Genomic DNA, 20,921 nt, shown 5'->3' with positions numbered 1-20,921 from the left:
ACCGCTATACTCTTATTATTTTTTCTGATGCCATATGCTTATTCCGCACTGTTATACCCTGTAGAACCTACAATAACTACTCCTGATGAACCCTAGAAAATATTAGGGGGAAACACGTCAAGTTCTCCTGTTTTGGGGTACTTCATTAGGAGGGAACCCCCTTACATGTTCACGTGTATACTCCACAAGGGGGTATTTTTACAACCCATGAGGGGTAATTTCTATCTCAATATTCTCAGATGCAATCTTCACCTCTTCGGCAGTATAACTGGGGTGATCCTCCAGAGAAACCGGTCAGCTGTGATTGTGACTAGTTCCTCTAAAGACATTGATTTATGTTTGCTACAAGGTGAATTACTAGTATGGGGTAATTGGCGATGTATCCATGTTACTAAGCACGGTCTCGCTGATCGTTATGTTAAATAGACCACAGGAAAACCAAAAGGAAATGTGACATACAAAGCGCCCTCCCATTATGAGAAAAATAAGAGCCTGACATCAGTAAGAAATCATTCCTCGGTGTTACAGTGAGCAATTCTCAGCTGAGTCTTCCAAGGATACCAACTAAAGAGCCGTCTTCATAGTCTCAGAACATGAGTCTCCGATGGAAGATGGGTTCATTGCTAGCAGTGTGTTGGGTGATACTTATAGAAGGCTCTGCTATATTGGCCACTCAGGAATGTACTCATGGCAGTTACAGGATGAACATTAATGGACTTTCAACATGCTGCCCACCTTGTAGACAAAGTAAGTGCCATCTCGTTCTGGATTTTTTGTTTTACTACATACATTTTACACTAGGTTCACACTAGCATTTGGGGTTTACATGCTTTGGGTCCACTTGGGGGTGCCAAAAACGGAAAGCTCACCAGCTTAAAAATCGGTTGCCCGTGGGAAAATCGCAGACCCCATAGACCATAATGTGCTCTGCTGGAATTCCGTCCCGTTTTCACCCAAGAAATGCAGAAAAGTGTTGGTTGCAGGAGTTCTCTCTTTGCATTTTTTCAGCAGGTCCAGGACGGAAACCCCGGAGTTCAAGCGCTGGTGTGAACCTAGCCCTAACTATTGAATGCAATTTTACAGAAATAGAATTGAATGGTGATAAACTTACATACATATATTGAGGTGAGCCCCTAGGAAGGCTTAAAAAATAAAACAAAAACATATACTCATCAGTCCATTTGGCTGGGGATCCAGTGGAGAGTATTTATTGGTGTCCCTGGATCAGAAAAAGAAATGGACCATCACTGTACTGATAGAGAGTTACCACTTGTATCGCAGTCCAGAGCTGCATTCACAATTCTCCTGGCTTCAGAGCTAAAATCCCTCTGCAATCTTTGCAACCAACCTCTTTGTAGGAAAAGCTAAGTGATGACAGTATTAAGGGATTTCAGCTATGAGGTGTTATAACGAAACTTCAGAGGCAAAACAGCAGACGTGTGAGTAATATTGTACGGGTTCTAGGGGGAAATGGGTAGAAGCTAATGAGAAAGCTACGTATATGTATCCACCCCACTCAACGAGGTTTTATATATTATTTTCTTTTATTATTTAGCTTACTTATATAGCGCCATCATATTCCGCAGTACTTTGCAGATATTGTCAGTCACTGTCCCATATAGGGCTCACAATCTATATTCCCTATCAGTATGTCTATGGAGTTCTGGGGAAACCGGCATACCCGGAGGAAACCCACCTAAACCCAATTTTTCAGAATGATATGGGTTCTATAGTTTAGACTTACACCTGTTAGACATTTATGCCATATCCTGTAGATGTTTGAGATGGGAAAAGAATTAAGTTATACAGTACATGTTAGATTCTGTTTTTTTGAGTCTTTGGAGTCTTAGGGTCCATTCACACTGAGTTTTGAGGGGAGGATTTTGGTGCTGAAAATCCACGTGGAAAAAAAAGCCTCCCATTGACTTCCATGGGTTCCTTTCTCCACTGCGGAAAAACGAACCCATTGAAGTAAAAAAACTCAGTGTGAATGGACCCTAAGGGTTTGTGAGTATATCCTGACACATATTAATTTACACTAAGAGAGGTGTATAAAGTATACCCATTATTAGGTAAAGTACATTATACACATGACCAAGTGACCTCATTACCTTGTGGTAAACCAAAAAGAAATAGTAAGTTGTGAAAGATGTGTAATAGAGAATAAGTGGTGGGGGCATTCCCTTATCAGACTAAGCATCATGATATAAAAATAATTTTCGGTGAAAACTCCAATATTTCATTCTACCAATACTGTGGACCTCGGGCAATGCTGAGATTACTAACTCGATGGCGGCAGGGAGAGATATGTAGCTGCTAGACAGAGATGTACTAGAAGAGATCAGCCTATCTGATCTATTATTTACAGGATATCAAGGACTGCTAAGAGCGACGTCTCATATGAAGGACAGATTTTCTTTATACATATCAACCATCTAAGGTTAGGTTCACATCTGTGCTCTAATACCATTCTTCGGGGACTCTGTCCCCCATTCCGCTTAAAAAACGGGGAAAGAAAAGTCCTGCGGAAACCAAGTGGACCCCATTATAGTATAAAGGGTCTACCGATTTCCATGGGTAACTGCTTTTTAAGCGGGGAAGTTTTCCAATTTTGATTTCCCAAGTGGACCCAAAGGCAGGTGTGAACCTAGGATAAATTGGTAAGGTCTGTCTAATTAATATACTTACATTATCACTAACTTTAATTCATAAATCAATAGTACCAGATATTATACCATTCTAATATATATTATCAGAGAAACATGTTTCTTTCTGTTCCTATAAGTCTGTTCCACTGCTGCCCTCCCTTTGATAAACTGACTTTCACTCTGAAAATGTTACCATATCCATCTTTCAACAGAGTGCAGGTGACATGACATAGATTACAAATGTTTATAGAAGTCTATGGAGAGAGAGGAGAAAATAGAGTTCAAGAGAGAGAGAGATAGCGGCAGAAACAAAGGTTTAGTGTGATGCTGGAGCGGAATAAGGTCTTTTTATCACAAGCAAAGTACATTATTCACAGTAGTAGAGGTCATTACTATATATATGCTATATGCCCTGCATGATCCTGGGCTGTTTCTCAGTGAGTTATAGAGATTAATACAGCAGATTCTCCTTTACTTACTGATAGTTGTTAGAGACAGGTGAAGTGATTCAGAACCGAATATGACCCAAAAATCTCCAAAAATTCAAGGTTTGCCAAAACAAAAACTATTAGGGTTCAGCACCCACAGATAGAATAGACCCTAGACAGAAAAAGAAGATGTCAATTTTGTGGGGACCTTGCACCTTTCATTCACCAAAATTCCAAAATGGCCAGGCTGTGAAGAAATAAAGGGTAACTTAGGACTAATACAACCATGCAAATTACATACAATAACTTTGATTTCCAGGTGAAAAATTCCAAGTATGTCCAGATGCAGAGCAAAGGAAGGAAGAATGTCACTGCAATGAAGGCTATGGCTGTAGAACTAAAAGTTGCACTACATGTGAAAAGTTGCCAATCTGTGGAAGGAACTCTTACCTAAAGAGAACAGGTAATATTTCTCTAATGACATTAGGTTCCAATTAGACAGCATTATATGGAAGTCTTTATAGTTCTTACAGAGATTGCCACCAAGCTTTCCCAACCTCATGATGCATAGATAAGCCTAGGAGGTCTGGAAGGAGGGGTGGGCACATGTTATCGATGCTCGTAATAGAGGTAAAAAAGATGAGTGAAAAATGTCATCAAATCTTATATAGGAGGACAGAGTTGGAATGTAATGTATACAATAGTTGAATGTTTTTTGTGGTTTTTTTAAATGTAGATTGTGAACCCCCATATAGTACATGTACATTTTTTTTTCTTATTAGTATGCCTTTATAGAATTGGAGGATATCCATGCAAACATGGAAAGAACATACAAACTCCTTGCAGATGTTGTTCCTGGCGGGATTTGAACCCAGGACTCCAGTGCTGCAATGCTAACCACTGAGCTGCCATGTTGCCCCCAATCGTATAATGTTATGATCTCATTCTCATGTAAAGATGGTGATTCCTGGTACTGTTGGTTGAATTATATGGTCCCACTCAGCCAAAGAACCCAGTGACAGTTTCCATTCCTAGGAGAAGACCATTAAGGAGTCAAGGATGACACTGCTAATGGACTGCTAACTAGCTGAGATAGAACTATTTCCCCCAGACCCAACCTATCTAGATGCAGCGGCCAGGACTAAGCACTATGATGTTTTGGTTTCCCACAGATGTGAACGAGAGCATATTTCGGAAAAGCATAGCTCACTGTTCTATGTTCTTTCCAAAGTTCACATATGGGAATAAAGGAAACAGTGCAGCAGATCCTTCTTGGCTGATTCCATAGCTCCCAGTCTGATGGTGGAGAACATCCCACATCTTATTCCAAACAGATAATCCTATAACATATCTTGCTAATTTGGATGCAAATGCAACGTATGTGAATTTATGACATGGGAAAGTTCTCTCTTCAGCCTCCCACTCACTTGTTTGACACGTAATAATTCTATTAGACAATCATTATAATGCCCTTATGTTAATAGATATGTCACCGTGTATGGACTTCACATCTGGTTTGGTCCATGAGAGCTTTATCTCCTTGTTGTGGTGTTATGCGATAGATCTTGTAACTTTTCCCCTCATCACAATTTTTACGTATTTCTGCTTGTGGTTAATAGAATGTTCCAACCAACAATGCTTTCTAGTTTCAGTGTAATGACAGTCTAATGCAAATGCACTGTATGACTGTAAGTATTTTTTCCATAGCCCACACTTGTAAAGGCATCATCCTGTCATGTTTCCTGAATGTCCCTGGTGTTGACCCAACAGTAACAGTTTCACACGTAAAGGAAAACATTGACTGCTGGCCCACCCCTTGCACTGGCTTGAAAGACCAAGCTTTCCTAGGTTCAGGCAGTTCCAACAAATTTACCAAAAACTTTGCAAAAGTGTCGGAACCTCTTTAAGGCCTGCTAAATGTCAGAAGACCTGAGACAACCAAGAAGATTACCTTGCATTGGTGTCCAGGGCAAGAAGAGACATTGTAGCGACTCAAGGCATTGCTGACATGTGCAACCAACCTGGCTTATGTGGATTTATCCAAGCTATTTGTAGCCTGGAAACACCTTAGAGAACTTGTGGTCTACACCCCTTCCCCATGACAGAAGAATAACAGCCATAGTTCAAAAGTCTTGTACAATATGAAGAAACTGAAACATGGGCAATAGAGTTGAGCGATCGGGATCGGAAAAGATCAGATTCCAATCGGCGATCGAGTAAATTTCACAATTGCGATAGGGATTGGCAGGACAATGATCGGAAATCAGATTTTAAAATCAATCCTGAAATCTCAAGATCGGCTCAACCCTACTCCATAAACATAAAGTAACTAGGGTGGAGCGATCGGGATCGGAAAAGATCAGATTCCGATTGGCAATCAAGTAAATTTCACAATTGTGATCAGATGGAAAATGATCGGAAACTGGATTTTAAAATCAATCCTGAAATCTCAAGATCGGCTCAAACCTAATGGCCAAGACAGGGATGCAGAATCTCTGATAGATACCTTTCAGACTTCTTGAAGATATCATCGCACTGTATCTCTCTTATTATCTTAGTGCTCAAAACTGCAATTATTGACTATTGAGTTAACCCTTCCCTCTCCCTTATCTAGGCAGATGGGGTGGAGGAGATTAATGTTTAAGTATTGCTTATAGCAGTCCCCTAAAAAAAAAAAAAATGCCTGTGCCCTATAGAGCTTTTGTCTCCCTGCACTGGAGTTATGCAATGGCCAAGTACTGAATATTAAACTTAGAAGATAAATGTGCAAGTTTGCTATAATACTGTCAATTGGTCCTGGAAAGGAAGTGATCGAAGATTTGCAGTATGCCATTTCTATGTAATCGTGTGTTGCTTCATTGAAAACACACTGGAAGGACATATGAACATTTGGACATAAGGTCGTTACATCTAAATTACACCTTGAGGCGCCACCGTTCCTAGTTATGCCATTGAGTGAGAGAAACATGTACTGAGAATTAAGAGTGGTCTTGCAATGGTTTGTCCGTTTAAAAACCCATTCAATTCAATGGGTTTTTAAAACATTCCGCAGATGTCCATTTTCAATCTCTCTGCCGAAGCATCAGCTGTCAAAACTTCCCTCTCAAGTTTCCCTGTAAAGCTTACAGATCATGGGGTGTATTCTCAAGATGCTAGGACGCCAACCAGTGCCAGTGGCATAGAACTCATACATGTACAACAGGACTGAGGATGGTATAGGGACTAGAGATGAGCAAACACTGTTCTGATCAGCCGATCCGAACAGCACGCACCCATAGAAATGAATGGAAGCAGCTGTGACGCTGACTTTGCCGGCGGACGGTCGCCGTGCCAGGTGCTTCCATTCATTCTATGGGAGCGTGCTGTTCGGAACGGCTGATCCGAACAGTGTTCACTCATCTGTAATAGGGACATAGAACAAATGTGGATGTGGATGAAGCTATAAAAATCAGAACTTTAAACAAATGATAATGAATATTCTTTCATAACAAGGCTCTTGAATCCTAATCAATTTATGTGCATTCATTTCTAGAAAAAGCGACCACAGTTTACGAATATTATTGTGAAGCTTGTCCAAAGGGGACCTATTTTGAAGCAGAAAGTGGAACCTGTGAGCCTAGTGAAGAGTGAGTACCTAGGATAGTCACCATTTATTGAGCCTAGAATATACATTATAAGATATGTTAACCATTCTTCACATGTTGGGATTAAATCTGCATCTTTGACCAATTCCCCCCTTTGCCACCATATATTGTGTTATTTCAACGTCCAAAAAGTCCAACGTTGTGTTATTTTGCGTCCAAAATAGAAATGAACCGAATTTTTTAAAATTCTCTGTTAAAAATTTTCTACTTCTATGAAGACCTATGTATCTCTATGGTTATAGACTACAAACAACCATTCAGGCAGTCAGATCCTGCGGATACTCTTTTCCCTCTAGTCCTTTTTTTTTGTGTGTAGATTGAGAGCCCCATATAGGGATCACAATGTACTCTTTTTTGACCTATCAGTATGTCTTTGTAGAATGGGAGGAAATCTATACAAACACGGGGAGTACATACAAACTCCTTGCAGATGTTGTTCCTGGCAGGATTCAAACCCAGGACTCCAACTCTGCAGTGCTAACCACTGAACCACCGTGTTGCCCCTCTTTCTAGAGTTTTTCTTACTAACCTACCGACAATCGATAATGGGGCAAGTGGAAGGAAATACTACTTGACTGCATGATCAAAATATATACCCAGGGGTGAACCTGCCCCTTTCGCCGCCCGAGGCGAAGTGCAGAAAGCCGCCCCCCCCCCCCCGCGCCCCGGGGGAGGGGCGGAGCGTGGGCGGGGCTTAGTGGAGGGGCAGGGCTAAGCGGAGGGGCGGGGCTTAGCACCGTTCGCCGGCAGAGAGCAGGCCCCGAGACTGCCTGCGCTCTGCCTGAGCGTGCGGGGAGGCTGTTGGAGCAGCGCTGCTCCAGTGGCCTCCCCAAACCACCGCTCCGTGCTAAGCCAGTCCAGGACAGCTTGTCCTGGACTGGCTTACTTTAGCAAAAATGCCGCCCTCCCTGAGGCCCTGGCATAGCGCCGCCTGAAGCGCTCGCTTCAGGTCGCCTCATGGGAGGTGCAGCGCTGTATATACCTGATATATTTCTAATCTGCAACTTCGGTGGAATTCATAGAAGTCATCTGCACAAATTTCCCATTCCCCATCATGAATCTCCCCATTTTGTATTTACCCTTTATACCCACAAAGAGGTATAAACTACCCCACTCAGATTCTCAAGTCATGGATCCCAGAATAGTCATAGCTGTAAAATGATAGTGGCACTGATCAAGAACTGGAGTAACACAATAAGAACCGGGTGAATAATGTCAAGAGCAAGGTAGGAGTGATATCCAGGAACAAGGCTGTGGTCAAAGTCATGGATCCCAGAATAGTCATAGCTGTAAATTAGTAGTGATGTAGTGACGGAGTAGTAGTGTCATCATGAGTAGAGTCAAGAGGTCAACAGAAAGGTGATAACTAGAGATGAGCGAGTACTATTCGAAACTCCCGTGTCGAATAGCACGCACCCATAGGAATGAATGGACGCAGCCGGCATGCAGGGGGTTAAGCGTCCGGCTGCCAGCAAAGTCTGCGTGACGGCCGCTTCCATTCATTCTTATGGGTGTGTGCTATTCCAAAGGGCCGTTTGGAATAGTACTCGCTCATCTCTAGAGGTAACATTTGTGATGAGATAGGAGCATAGCAAGGAGACTACCAGGAGCCAGGGCCTGGAGTAGGCTAGGTAGAGGTGATATTCAGGAACCAGGCTGTGGTCAAAGTCAGATTTGTTGATCCTGTAATCGATTCCCAAATTTTGTTGGATCTTCATTCAAATTTTGCTAAGTCACAGTTCAAACAGATAATATTCAACTTCTCCACTGCTTCTCACAGGCCTCAAATTTCTCAAACCCTGTCTATTTGGGTATAATTGATGCCTTCGCCTAGTATAATACTACATATAGCCTTACATCAAATAAAACCAATGTATTATACTGACCAAGAGGCCATTAAAACATGCAAAACCTCAGCCTGTGTACAATGCTAGATTCACAGTACTGTCGTGCTGTCTATGTTTTCAACCAATAGAGAATCAGAACAATGGACTGTAAAAATGTATCAGTAATCTTTGAAGTCTAGTGTTGAAAAAAAACAGATTTTGAAATTTTGTTATGTTGGCTTTCAGGTTTTTCTAGGCAGCAGAAAAAAAGCGACACGCTGAGCTTTTTTCTTCCAACTTAAGAAGTGAAAGCTGACAGAAGGAGCCTTACAGTACAAAGATGACTGGTACATATGGAAGGTTTCCGGATTCTATCAGCCAATCTGTCAGTTTTGTAGTCCATTGTTCTGATTTGACAGATCAAAACAACAGACAGTACAACTATAGTGTGAACATAGTCTCATTGGCCAACTTGAGTTTGGCCACCATCTTCTAGGGCATGACCCCTATTATGGCGTCACTTTGTTGGAGTCAATCTTATTCAGGCTGCCTCTAATTTACAAAAACATTTACAATAATAATGTTATTTCTTATAAATTCAAATAACTTTTATATAATTTATTTTAATCTATAAGTTTTTTGGGGGTTGTAGCAAAAAACTTTTTTTCTAATAAATATATATCCTGGCCATATGAATCCTTATTGAGATAATTGTATCTCAGGATTACCACCTCTCTCAGGGCCCCTTCACACGGCGTAAGCGCTCGGCTCATTCCAAGCCGTACACGCGAGCGCTTCTAACCACTTCCCATTCACTTCAATGGGAACACTTGTAAAGCCGGCTTTACGAGCGCTCCCATTGAAGTGAATGGAAAGTGTTTAGAAGCGCTCGCGTGTACGGCTTGGAATGAGCCGAGCGCTTACGCCGTGTGAAGGGGCCCTCACACTTCACTTGATCTTTCCAATACACACGAGACCGGTGTGTCTTCAATTAACTCCAGGTTCACACTAGCTTTTGGGTTTCTGTCCTTTGGGTCCACTTGGGGACAGAAACCCAATCCACTTAAAAATTAGCTACACATGGAAACCTCATAGACTATAATGGGGTCTGCCAGGTCTGGAGAGAAGAGAAAAGTCCTCCTTGCACAAACTGAGACTCAAAGCGCTAGTGTGAACCTAGTGTAAAATATCTAATGTTACCTGCACCTAGAACAAATAATCCAAACACAATATCTGGTATCACAACAGTCCAAAACCTTCCACTTGAGTCTAATTAGCATATTGTATGCCAAAACTAAAATCACTTATATTTAATCAATGGTGGGGGCTAGAGAAAAAGAATCCCTATTGAGTCCAAAGAGTTAGACGTGATGAAAAGTCCTCTTTACAGTATCCATTAAAGTTGTGTTTCCACCACTACGTGAGCTTTGCACACTTTTTCACAATTCGATGGTTTCTTTTTTTTACTGTAGATTGTGAGCCCCATATAGAGCTCTCAATGCACATTTGTTTTCCTATCAGTATGTCTTTGTAGTATGGGAGGAAATCCACGCGGAGAACATATAAACTCCTTGCAGAGGTTGTTCCAGGCAGGATTTACCATCGAACCACCATGTTTCCCCGCAATTAGATGGTTTCATCTGGCCAATAATATATGACTCCTCCATTAGTATAGGCGATACAGACAAAACTTATGAATGAGGGAGTAATAATATCTATTGTTCCCATCATTCTGGTTGTAATTGACCTCAAATAGAAGGCAAGGCATGGGGGCCTGATTGCCCTTTAAAAGGCCGAACCTGACATCATTGGTAGGCTGCAGTTAGGAGAAGAACCATGGCCAGATCTATCAAGATGGTGGCTGATAATGGAATCCAAGAAGACATTCAGATATAGTTGCAGCAGATCATTGGGACTCTTTGCCGAAGATGGCGGAGATGAGTAGCAGTGACCTTTGTTAGATAAGTTAGTAAGAAAAGTAAAAAAATGTCAGCTTTTATGACTACTGCATTGAGAATGAAGGTCACATATCTGTATTTGCTGTATTTGTTGTGATGCTAGGTTCACACTAGCATTTGGGTTTCCATTCTTTGGGTCCACTTGGGGACCCAAAAAATGGAGACCCTATCTGCTTAAAAAGACTATATTACTAGACTATGATGGAGTTTCCACCTGGTTTCCACCCATAATTGTCATTGCTTGCAGGAGTTTTCTCTCTGTATATTTGAAAGAGACTGGGCGGAATAACCGAATGGTCACACAACGCTAGTGTGACCTTAGCCTTAGAAAGGTATCTGTATTCTTATACAAAGTGTTCAAGTACATGAAGCAAATCTGTGTTTCCTTAATTTACAGGAAAACCATTACAGAAAGTAGCAGAGATCGAAATGTATCCTCGGTGCCTTCAACTCCAAGCCCGAAAATCACCACAACAGAGAATGCCTCAGGTAAAAGCAACACAATGGTCATAGGTAACATAGATAAAGGTATTATAACATAACTAGCCTCTGCCCGCAACTTCGTCTGCGGGTTGTTGGCGTCAATGATCTGCCTATATTTAGCAAATTGCTGCTGTCAATGGTTTGCCTGCTCTCGCATTTCGGCAGCTGTTAAGCTGTCCTGCTGCTGAACTTGTTCCTCACACTGTGCCTGTGATTGTTCCGGCATCTCAGCACCTTGCTTGAACATCATATAATGAGCTTGTTGTTGGTGTTGATGATCTGCCTGCTCCGGCGTTTCGGCAGCTGTCAAGCTGGTCTGCCGCTGAACTCATTCCTGGTGCTGTGCCCGTGATTGTTCTGGCATCTCAGCAGCTCACTGATACACCATATAATGAGCTTGTTGTTGGCGTTGATGATCCGCATGCTCTGGCGTTTTGGTAGCTCTCAAGCTGGCCTGCCGCTGAACTTGGTTCTTGCGCTGTGCCTGTGATTTTTCCGGCATCTCAGCAGCTCACTGGGATGCCATATAATGAGCATGTTGTTGACGTTGATGATCCTCCTCAGGTGCGCTTGAGAAGAACTCTGGAACTTCTGGCTCCTTCATAGATGTCGTTGTTTGCGACAAATTAGATTCTCTTTTTCCAGGCATGTTGAAAATTGGCAAACTGCCAATTTGGATTGAAGGTGTTTGCCCATGTTTTTCAGCACTGGAGCAGATCAGATAATATGCAAATGTGTATACACACTGAGGGTTAGCGTGTGTTTACACAGAGATAACAGCCCTGGCTGAGATAAGGCTGCTGCTAAGAATTGTGTAATATAGTATGTGAACCTAAATTCATATCTGTCATGAAACCATGTCATTTACGTAGCCTATATTTTAATTGAGGTTACAATCTATCTATCTGCCGAATTTAATTCAAATCCGTTCAGTCATTTTTGCGTGATTGAGGAACAAATACACAAACACACAAACATACAAACTTTCATATTTATAATATTAGTAGAATAGTCAGTGCTGGGAGCCAACGTGTAAGAGTGTGCATATAGAGATAAAGAAGGAACTATGAAGGAACGTCCACTGCACTCCAAAGCCTAGCATGGACAGAGACTTATATTAATACATTTCTACTGACCAACGTAGGTGGAGACTTATACAGAGTATATGAAAAATCCTTACTAATTTTTGTGTGTTTGGATGTTTGTTCCGCTTTCACGCCGCATCGCCTGAACGGATTTCTATGAAATTTCGCACATACCTAGAATGGCACCCAGAAAAGAACATAATCCCGTATGTGCTGGTTTGGCCGTCTGCAAGCACCGAATTCACGGTCCGTGTAGGCTGAAGGACCTGAGATGACGTCACTACGTCAGGCGCGGGGCTCCGATTGGAGCAGGCCACTGCGGGGGCAGAGCTACACAGCCACAGTCCGGCTGCACACTCACATGAACAAAATGGCGTCATGCATACCATAAACTATTATGTAGCTGTAAGGCTGCAATAGGCTACACATTGGGAAGGCGTCTGGTGGGTTTGCTAAAGGTCTCTTAATATGTTTGCATAGTGATCATAACCTCAGTCTCCGACAGTTTCCCCTAAAGTACCAAGAAAAAAATCACTTTTAGAAAATTTCAGCTTTTCTAGGAACTGTTTATGTATGTGGTAACTAGAAACAGCAGATTTCCTCTTGTTTTCCTGTCTACATGTGGAGTTAAGAAGCGACCTGTCCGGAAGATAAAGATAAAGATATAGTGGTTAAGACACATCTGCGTTTGTGGAAAAGCTACACCCACTGTAGCCTACAGAAGTGGAACGTGGCTTCTTTATTTGTATATCCTGTTGGTCATCTATAGTAAGATAAAATTTAAGCATGACCTATCTCTTGTATAGGAAAGTTTTCAGAATTCTCAAAATTGGAGAGTTTACATATGTTGTCAGTATCAGTTTGGTCAGGGTCCAACATCTAGACCCTGTAGTGATCGGCTGATACGGCTGCCGGAAGCCATATAGATGGTATACAGGGGGAAACAGCCCTCCTCCTATTCACGTAAATGGGTGTGAGGCTACAGTTTCCCAGCACCACCACTACAGCGTACTGTATGCAGTTTCCAGTCTGTACACTACAGATGTACCTGAAGGGCTTAGAGGACACTGTTTAGTATACACACCTGTCTTCACTGCTCCAATCTCTCCCACCACAATCTGGTCCTGCTGCTCCGGTGTCTTGTTTTGGTGCAAGTCCCCACCACACGTAATCGCTGAGGCCAATCAGCGACCTAAGTAAAGGAGATGGGACGTCATTTACATATGTCAATTGCAACGTCTCATGTCCTCTCCTTGGGCCACTGATAGACCATTGCCAAAACAAGACACCGAAACAGCAGAAGCAGACCATGGTAGGAGACACCAGAGCACCGGAAACAGGTGAGTATGAATTGTTTTTTTTGGGGGGGGTCTCACCTTCCTCGGCCTCATAGATTAAAAAAAAAAAAAAAAAATTTATCCTGGACAACCCCTTTAAGCAATTCCCCAAATGTAATCGGATTGCTATTTAAGCAAGTTAGTAATAGGCTGCACAGGACCAGCAGTAAGTAGGTAAATAAACTACCAATAATCTTACACTGCACTCGTTCAAAGAGTCTAAGTCTAGCTCTAAATAGGATGGACGTCTTCTCTTGGGACCCAAGTTGCAATCCCAGAACAAGGTGCACTTGCAGGTTCAGGACCCAACCAGAAATCCTATAGCAGACAGAGAGGATCAAAAACTAGGGGAGAATAAGAATAGCCAAATGGCCAACATGGACTCCAGGGTGTCATAGAACAAGCCAAAGTGAGGGAATAACCAGGAAAGCAAGCCTAAATCAGAAAACCAAGTAATCCTCAGAAAACAGGGAAGTTACACCCCTGTGCACATAACAGAATGATGACTACTAGAGATGAGCGAACAGTAAAATGTTCGAGATTCGATATTGGTTTCGAGTAGCTCCTCAATATTCGACTACTCGAATTGAATATCGAACCCTATTATAGTCTATGGGGGGGAAAATGCTCGTTTCAAGGGTAGGCAACGTTCGATCAAATTATACTTACCAAGTCCACGAGTGAGGGTCGGGCTGGATCCTCCGAGCAGTCTTCTCCTTGCAGCGTCCCCGCGGCGTCTTCCGGCTCTGAATTCACTCTGCCAGGCATCGTGCCTGGGCAGAGCCGACTGCGCATGCCCGCACTACAAGCCCGATGTCTGGCAGAGTGAATGAAGAGCCGGAAGATGTCGCGGGCAATCTGCATGGAGAAGACTTCTAAAGGTAGGAGAAGAACCAGCATTGATTGGCTGACTGTATAGCATTCAGCCAATCAATGCTGGTTCTGCATCGAACTTTTACATTCGAACAGCGAGTGGTACTCGATCGAGTACGAGTATTTCGAATACCTTAGTATTCGATCGAATACCTACTCGATGGAATACTACTCACTCATCTCTAATGAATAACTGTGTGGACAAGTAGGATATTCAGGTGAGATGTTGATGACAACTAGGAAGACAAGTCCAGTATGGAGAGGAGGATCTTATAGGTAACTTATACTAATTAATAGGTAAAAAGCTGAGTTTTATGGATTCTCCCACCATTTATTATTAAAACTGTACAACAGGACTGGATTTTACCAACCATTTTATATCTCCACATTATATATCTCTTCTCTGTTCTCTCTCTCAATTCTCCCCAGGACCGTCTTTCAATACCTGGGTGTTATTTTTTGGAGTAGCAGTTTTCATTCTTTTGATAATAACAGTCGCCATCCACATCTTCATATGGAAAATGAAAGCAGCCCCACCGTCGAAAATTACAGGTATGTATCATAATATAAAACACATCATAAAGTGGAATGAAATCACCAATACAAGGCATAGTCATACAGTCGGCCATATTACCTATTGTCTATGCTGTGATTCCAAATACGTTGTCTATTATAGGCCAATATTTTACCTTCGACTGCCTCTATGATTCTGGCATGCAGCATTGCATGAGTTATTCCATTTGACTGTCTACAGGTATATGTCCATGAGATGATTAGCTTTACAAGACAATATTATGATATAATGTGTCTATTAGGGATGAGTTATCCGATTTGGATAGCATAGGATTTGACCCAAATTTTCCAAAAATTTCAAGTTAAACCGTGAAAAATTGTTATACTCTGGGGTCTCGCCAGACTCCATAAGTATAATACATGGAGACCCGGGGAAAGTGAGTAAAAATAAAAACAGTTATACTCACCTTGCCTCACCTCGACTTCTGACAGTCTCCCGGTGTCCTCTTTAAACCTTTGGTCTAGAATCATGATGTTTGCACTTGCCCCATGACTACTGAGGCCAGCCAAAGGCCAGAAGAGGCCTGAGGAGGATGTCTAGGAACTGCATGATGCCTATAAGAGGTGAGGCAAAGTAAGTATAAGAGTTACTCTACTCCCCTGGGCCTCCTCTCCACTGAGGGGACATCAGACTATGATGATAGCAACTCTAATTTCCTCACAAATATTTATCAAAAATATTTTTTTGAGGTTTGCCCATCTCTAATGTCCATGTATGACCACCCAATGGTTGTGTTCTCAATTGCTGCCTTTTAAGGGTTCTGTTACCATGTCACAATATTATATTAAATTGGTTTAATGAAAATTTGGAGTCCTTACCCAAATTCAAGCTAAGTCATGGGTGGACACATCCATATTTATCACTCGTAGGTTGCAGGCTTGTAGGCACCATATGGCAGAGAGTAATACAAACCCCATAGGGACTCTTCATGCCATCAGAGGATACAGTCCTATGAAAAAGTTTGGGCACCCCTATTAATCTTAATCATTTTTTGTTCTAAATATTTTGGTGTTTGCAACAGCCATTTCAGTTTGATATATCTAATAACTGATGGACACAGTAATATTTCAGGATTGAAATGAGGTTTATTGTACTAACAGAAAATGTGCAATATGCATTAAACCAAAATTTGACCGGTGCAAAAGTATGGGCACCCTTATCATTTTATTGATTTGAATTCCCCTAACTACTTTTTACTGACTTACTGAAGCACAAAATTGGTTTTGTAACCTCAGTGAGCTTTGAACTTCATAGCCAGATGTATCCAATCATAAGAAAAGGTATTTAAGGTGGCCAATTGCAAGTTGATCTCCTATTTGAATCTCCTCTGAAGAGTGGCATCATGGGCTACTCAAAACAACTCTCAAATGATCTGAAAACAAAGATTGTTCAACATAGTTGTTCAGGGGAAGGATACAAAACGTTGTCTCAGAGATTTAACCTGTCAGTTTCCACTGTGAGGAACATAGTAAGGAAATGGAAGACCACAGGGACAGTTCTTGTTAAGCCCAGAAGTGGCAGGCCAAGAAAAATATCAGAAAGGCAGAGAAGAAGAATGGTGAGAACAGTCAAGGACAATCCACAGACCTCCTCCAAAGAGCTGCAGCATCATCTTGCTGCAGATGGTGTCACTGTGCATCGGTCAACTATACAGCGCACTTTGCACAAATAGAAGCTGTATGGGAGAGTGATGAGAAAGAAGCCGTTTCTGCACGTACACCACAAATAGAGTTGCCTGAGGTATGAAAAAGCACATTTGGACAAGGCAGCTTCATTTTGGAAACAAAAATTGAGTTGTTTGGTTATAAAAAAAGGCGTTATGCATGGCGTCCAAAAAGAAACAGCATTCCAAGAAAAACACATGCTACCCACTGTAAAATTTGGTGGAGGTTCCATCATGCTTTGGGGCTGTGTGGCCAATGCCGGCATCGGGAATCTTGTTAAAGTTGAGGGTCGCATGGATTCCACTCAGTATCAGCAGATTCTTGAGAATAATGTTCAAGAATCAGTGACGAAGTTGAAATTACGCCGGGGATGGATATTTCAGCAAGACAGTGATCCAAAACACCGCTCCAAATCCTCAGGCATTCATGCAGAGGAACAATTACAATGTTCTGGAATGGCCATCCCAGTCCCCAGACCTAAATATCATTGAACATCTGTGGAATGATTTGAAGCGGGCTGTCCATGCTCGGCGACCATCTAACTTAACTGAACTTGAATTGTTTGTCCAAAATACCTTTATCCAGGATCCAGGAACTGATTAAAAGCTACAGGAAGCGACTAGAGGCTGTTATCTTTGCAAAAGGAGGATCTACTAAATATTAATGTCACTTTTCTGTTGAGGTGCCCATACTTTTGCACCGGCCAAATTTTGGTTTAATGCATATTGCACATTTTCTGTTAGTACAATAAACCTCATTTCAATCCTGAAATATTACTGTGTCCATCAGTTATTAGATATATCAAACTGAAATGGCTGTTATAAACACCAAAATATTTAGAACTAAAAATGATTAAGATTAATAGGGGTGCCCAAACTTTTTCATAGGACTGTATGTCAATTTATGGACAATGTCGCTGTAGGTCGTTGATGTGATGTGTGAGAAGATCATTACTTGTATTGTTACACATGCTCCATAGTCATTTAAGAATAACCATTTTTTTCTGAAATTAAATGTCACTAAACTCCTAACAATTTTGCCAAAAATTAACATTATTATGTAATAATACAGATCTACAATGATAGTACGCTCACTCTACTGTCACGCCAAAAAGTCCTGACTACCTATCAGGCTATGGGATAAACATTCTGTGCTATTTAATTATTATTATTATTATTATTGTTATTATTATTATTATTATTATTATTATTATTGGTATTATTATTATTATTATTATTGGTAGTATTATTATTATTATTATTATTATTATTATTATTGTTATTATTATTATTATTATTATTATTATTATTATTATTATTGGTATTAGTAGTAGTAGTAGTAGTAGTAGTAGTAGTAGTAGTATTTATAATAATTGATTGATTTTAGTTTTTCTTGACATTTTATCTTTTGAGAGAATTGTAAAGAAAGTTTTATATTTCTAGGAGATCCATTCCAACCTCATCCAATGATCAATAGGAACACTAAGGAAGATATGGATTCCTGGAGCTGTCAATATCCAGAAGAAGAACATGGAGAACATGGCAACTGCCTAGGAGAAAAGCAAAATGTCTAGTGGAAGAATTAAGATTGCTTGAATACCGGACCGTCTTTACGAAGATACAATGTTCACAAACCACAATAACTTATGGGCCTAAGCTGCATTTGTTACATTGGGATATTGCACTTAGGCTTAGACATTTATGTTTTATCACTTTGGGATGATGATGATATAGAAACTACAATTGTTCAGAAATATAAATCACTGGTGCCATTATTGGGAACCTACTGTATGTATATAGTGTACACTAGACAGCATTATTGCCACATATTTTACTATTGTTTTGCTACTACAAAATGAGTATATACATGTATTGGATATATTTATGTAGATAAAGCTGAAACTTATTCTAGGTGAGCAGGTTGCACTTCCTTGGATATTAATCCCTGTTTTGCAAAAAGATTAATAGTATATTTTATTGCAAGGTTGGATCATGACATGACTTATCAAATTGAGTTTAAAATCCTTAATGGCCAATGTTTTGGCTGTTAAAACTGTTCTTAGTCCTGGTTCACATCTGTAGCAGTTTCCTCTCCACATTATAGTCTATGAGGTCCGTGTGGTTTCCCAGGTAACTGCTTTTTTTATACATATAGGTTTCTATTCGGGGGTCCCCAAGTGGACTGCCGGAATGAAATCCCAAATGCAGATCTGTAACAGGCCTTAGATGCTTCCCTTTTTACTATAGACTCCTTCTTAATTCACTAACAATATGTTATCATTGTCTGGATTGTTCCTAATATAGTGGAGCAGCAGTCCGGTCACGGTCACTAAACGTACAAATTCTGTCTCTCAGCTAGGGGAAAGTAAAGGGCTCAAATCTCCTCTTACATCAGGTTCACACTAGTGCTGCCTTTCCGTTGTTCAGCTCCTTTGATGGACCACTAAAATAGTGATTACACACGGAGCCTGGGGAACCACATTGACTGTAATGGGGTTTGTCGGAAGTCCATTGTTTTAGAACTGAAAACCGTGGAGAAAAAAGTGTATAAGTGTCACTGAAAGAGAGCTGATTTACTCCATAGCTGCCGAGAACCCAAGTGAGAAAACAGATCTTAACAAGTAATTTGTAAGACCTACAACTAGAGATGAGCGAGTAGAACTCGATCGAGTAGGTATTCGATCGAATACTACGGTATTCGAAATACTTGTACTGAATTGATTACCACTCGCTATTCGAATGTAAAAGTTCGATGCAGAAGCAGCATTGATTGGCCGAATGTTATACAGTCGGCCAATCAACGCTGGTTCTTCTCCTACCTTTAGAAGTCTTCTCCATGCAGCTTCCCTGCGGCGTCTTCCGGTTCTTCATTCACTCTGCCAGGCATCGGGCCTGGGCAGAGCCGACTGCACATGTCCGCTTGTAGTGCGGGCATGCACAGTCGGCTCTGCCCAGGCCCGATGCCTGGCAGAGTGAATGAAGAGCCGGAAGATGCCGCGGGGACGCTGCACGGAGAAGACTGCTCGGAGGATCCAGCCCGACCCTCACTCGTGGACTTGGTAAGTATAATTTGATCGAATGTTGCCTGCCCCTGAAACGAGCATTTTCCCCCCATAGACTATAATAGAGTTCGATATTCGATTTGAGTAGTCGAATATTGAGGGGCTACTCGAAACGAATATCGAACCTCAGACATTTTACTGTTCGCTCATCTCTACCCACAACCTTTTATGACCTTTGGGGACAGTAAATTTTCTACAAAGGGAATAAATAAGTATATGATTGAGTTCATGAGAAATAAATAACTAAACTGTGCCGCTCCTTAACACTTAAATGGTATTCATTAAAAAAAAGAAAAATTAAATAAAAAAATCTTATTAATCATAAAAAACACCAAAAGTTGATAGTCTAAAAAATAAAAAGTACCGTACAACCGTTAAACTAAAACGTTTCTAAAGGGTTTTTTGTCATGTTGATGTGTTAATTTATGGACAAGTCCGTGGACTCTATAAGTATGTGTTGGAGTGAATGTGTTTGTTTTTAACTAACTTTGTATGGTTTTTTTATCAATTGTATTTTTTATAGATTTTCAAAAACATGTTCCTGAAAAGGAAACCTATGTACATATGGGTATACGACGTTAAACACTTTTTCCAGGTTTAAGCTTAGCTTTACTGTTGTCTACTATTTGTGGTCCCGTCATTTATAGTCTTTATACTGTATATTAATGTCTAGTATAGATGTAGCCCCTTTCTAACTTGACAGCTAACATGTAACGTGTGTTATCAGGTTCACATTAAAGAGGCTACATCGGTATATATGTGAAAGCAAATCTAAACACCACCAGACTATAAAGTATTAAGACTTACAAGATGCCATATTCTGTATCAGAGAAAAACTAAATAAAACCTACTACGTGTCAATGTTGTCAATGGAATTAAGTATCATGGCTTTAGTACTGGGAAAGGGGCCATATGGGAAGAGGGGCATTTTTATGATTTTTTCTATTGCTTTCTATAACAGTTGTCATTGACTGGTTTAGACTGTCTGGACATGGTTACTCTTGGTCTTTGGCCTGCCTTTAGTGACCTAATCTAAACCGGTCAATGACAGCTGAAAATCTCTATTTATGGTTGTCAGTAGAGATGAGCGAGTAGTACTCGAACAAGTACGTATTCAATCGAATACTACGGTATTCGAAATACTCGTACTCGATCGAGTACCACTCACTATTCGAATGGAAAAGTTTGATGCAGAACCAGCATTGATTGGCCGAATGCTATACAGTCGGCCAATCAATGCTGGTTCTTCTCCTACCTTTAGAAGTCTTCTCCGTGCAGCTTCCCCGCGGCGTCTTCCGGCTCTGAATTCACTCTGCCAGGCATCGGGCCTGGGCAGAGCC

General features: G+C 41.0%; 1 protein-coding gene across 1 annotated transcript; it reads left to right on the top strand.

The window, feature by feature from the left end:
* Nucleotides 1–548: 548 nt before the first annotated feature.
* On the top strand, nt 549–18,093 carry TNFRSF18 (TNF receptor superfamily member 18). The gene is made up of 6 exons (XM_075278998.1): nt 549–747; nt 3,396–3,539; nt 6,609–6,702; nt 10,902–10,993; nt 14,712–14,834; nt 17,963–18,093. Exons 1-6 carry the CDS (start codon nt 594–596, stop codon nt 18,091–18,093), a joined length of 738 nt encoding a protein of 245 aa, XP_075135099.1. The 5' UTR covers nt 549–593.
* The last annotated feature ends 2,828 nt before the right edge of the window (nt 18,094–20,921 follow it).

The sequence above is a fragment of the Leptodactylus fuscus genome, chromosome 6 (genome assembly GCF_031893055.1).
Source record: "Leptodactylus fuscus isolate aLepFus1 chromosome 6, aLepFus1.hap2, whole genome shotgun sequence".
In the NCBI taxonomy this organism is placed as follows: domain Eukaryota; kingdom Metazoa; phylum Chordata; class Amphibia; order Anura; family Leptodactylidae; genus Leptodactylus; species Leptodactylus fuscus.
The sequence above is the reverse complement of the archived record's forward strand: the minus strand, read 5'-3'. Positions and strand labels throughout refer to the sequence as shown.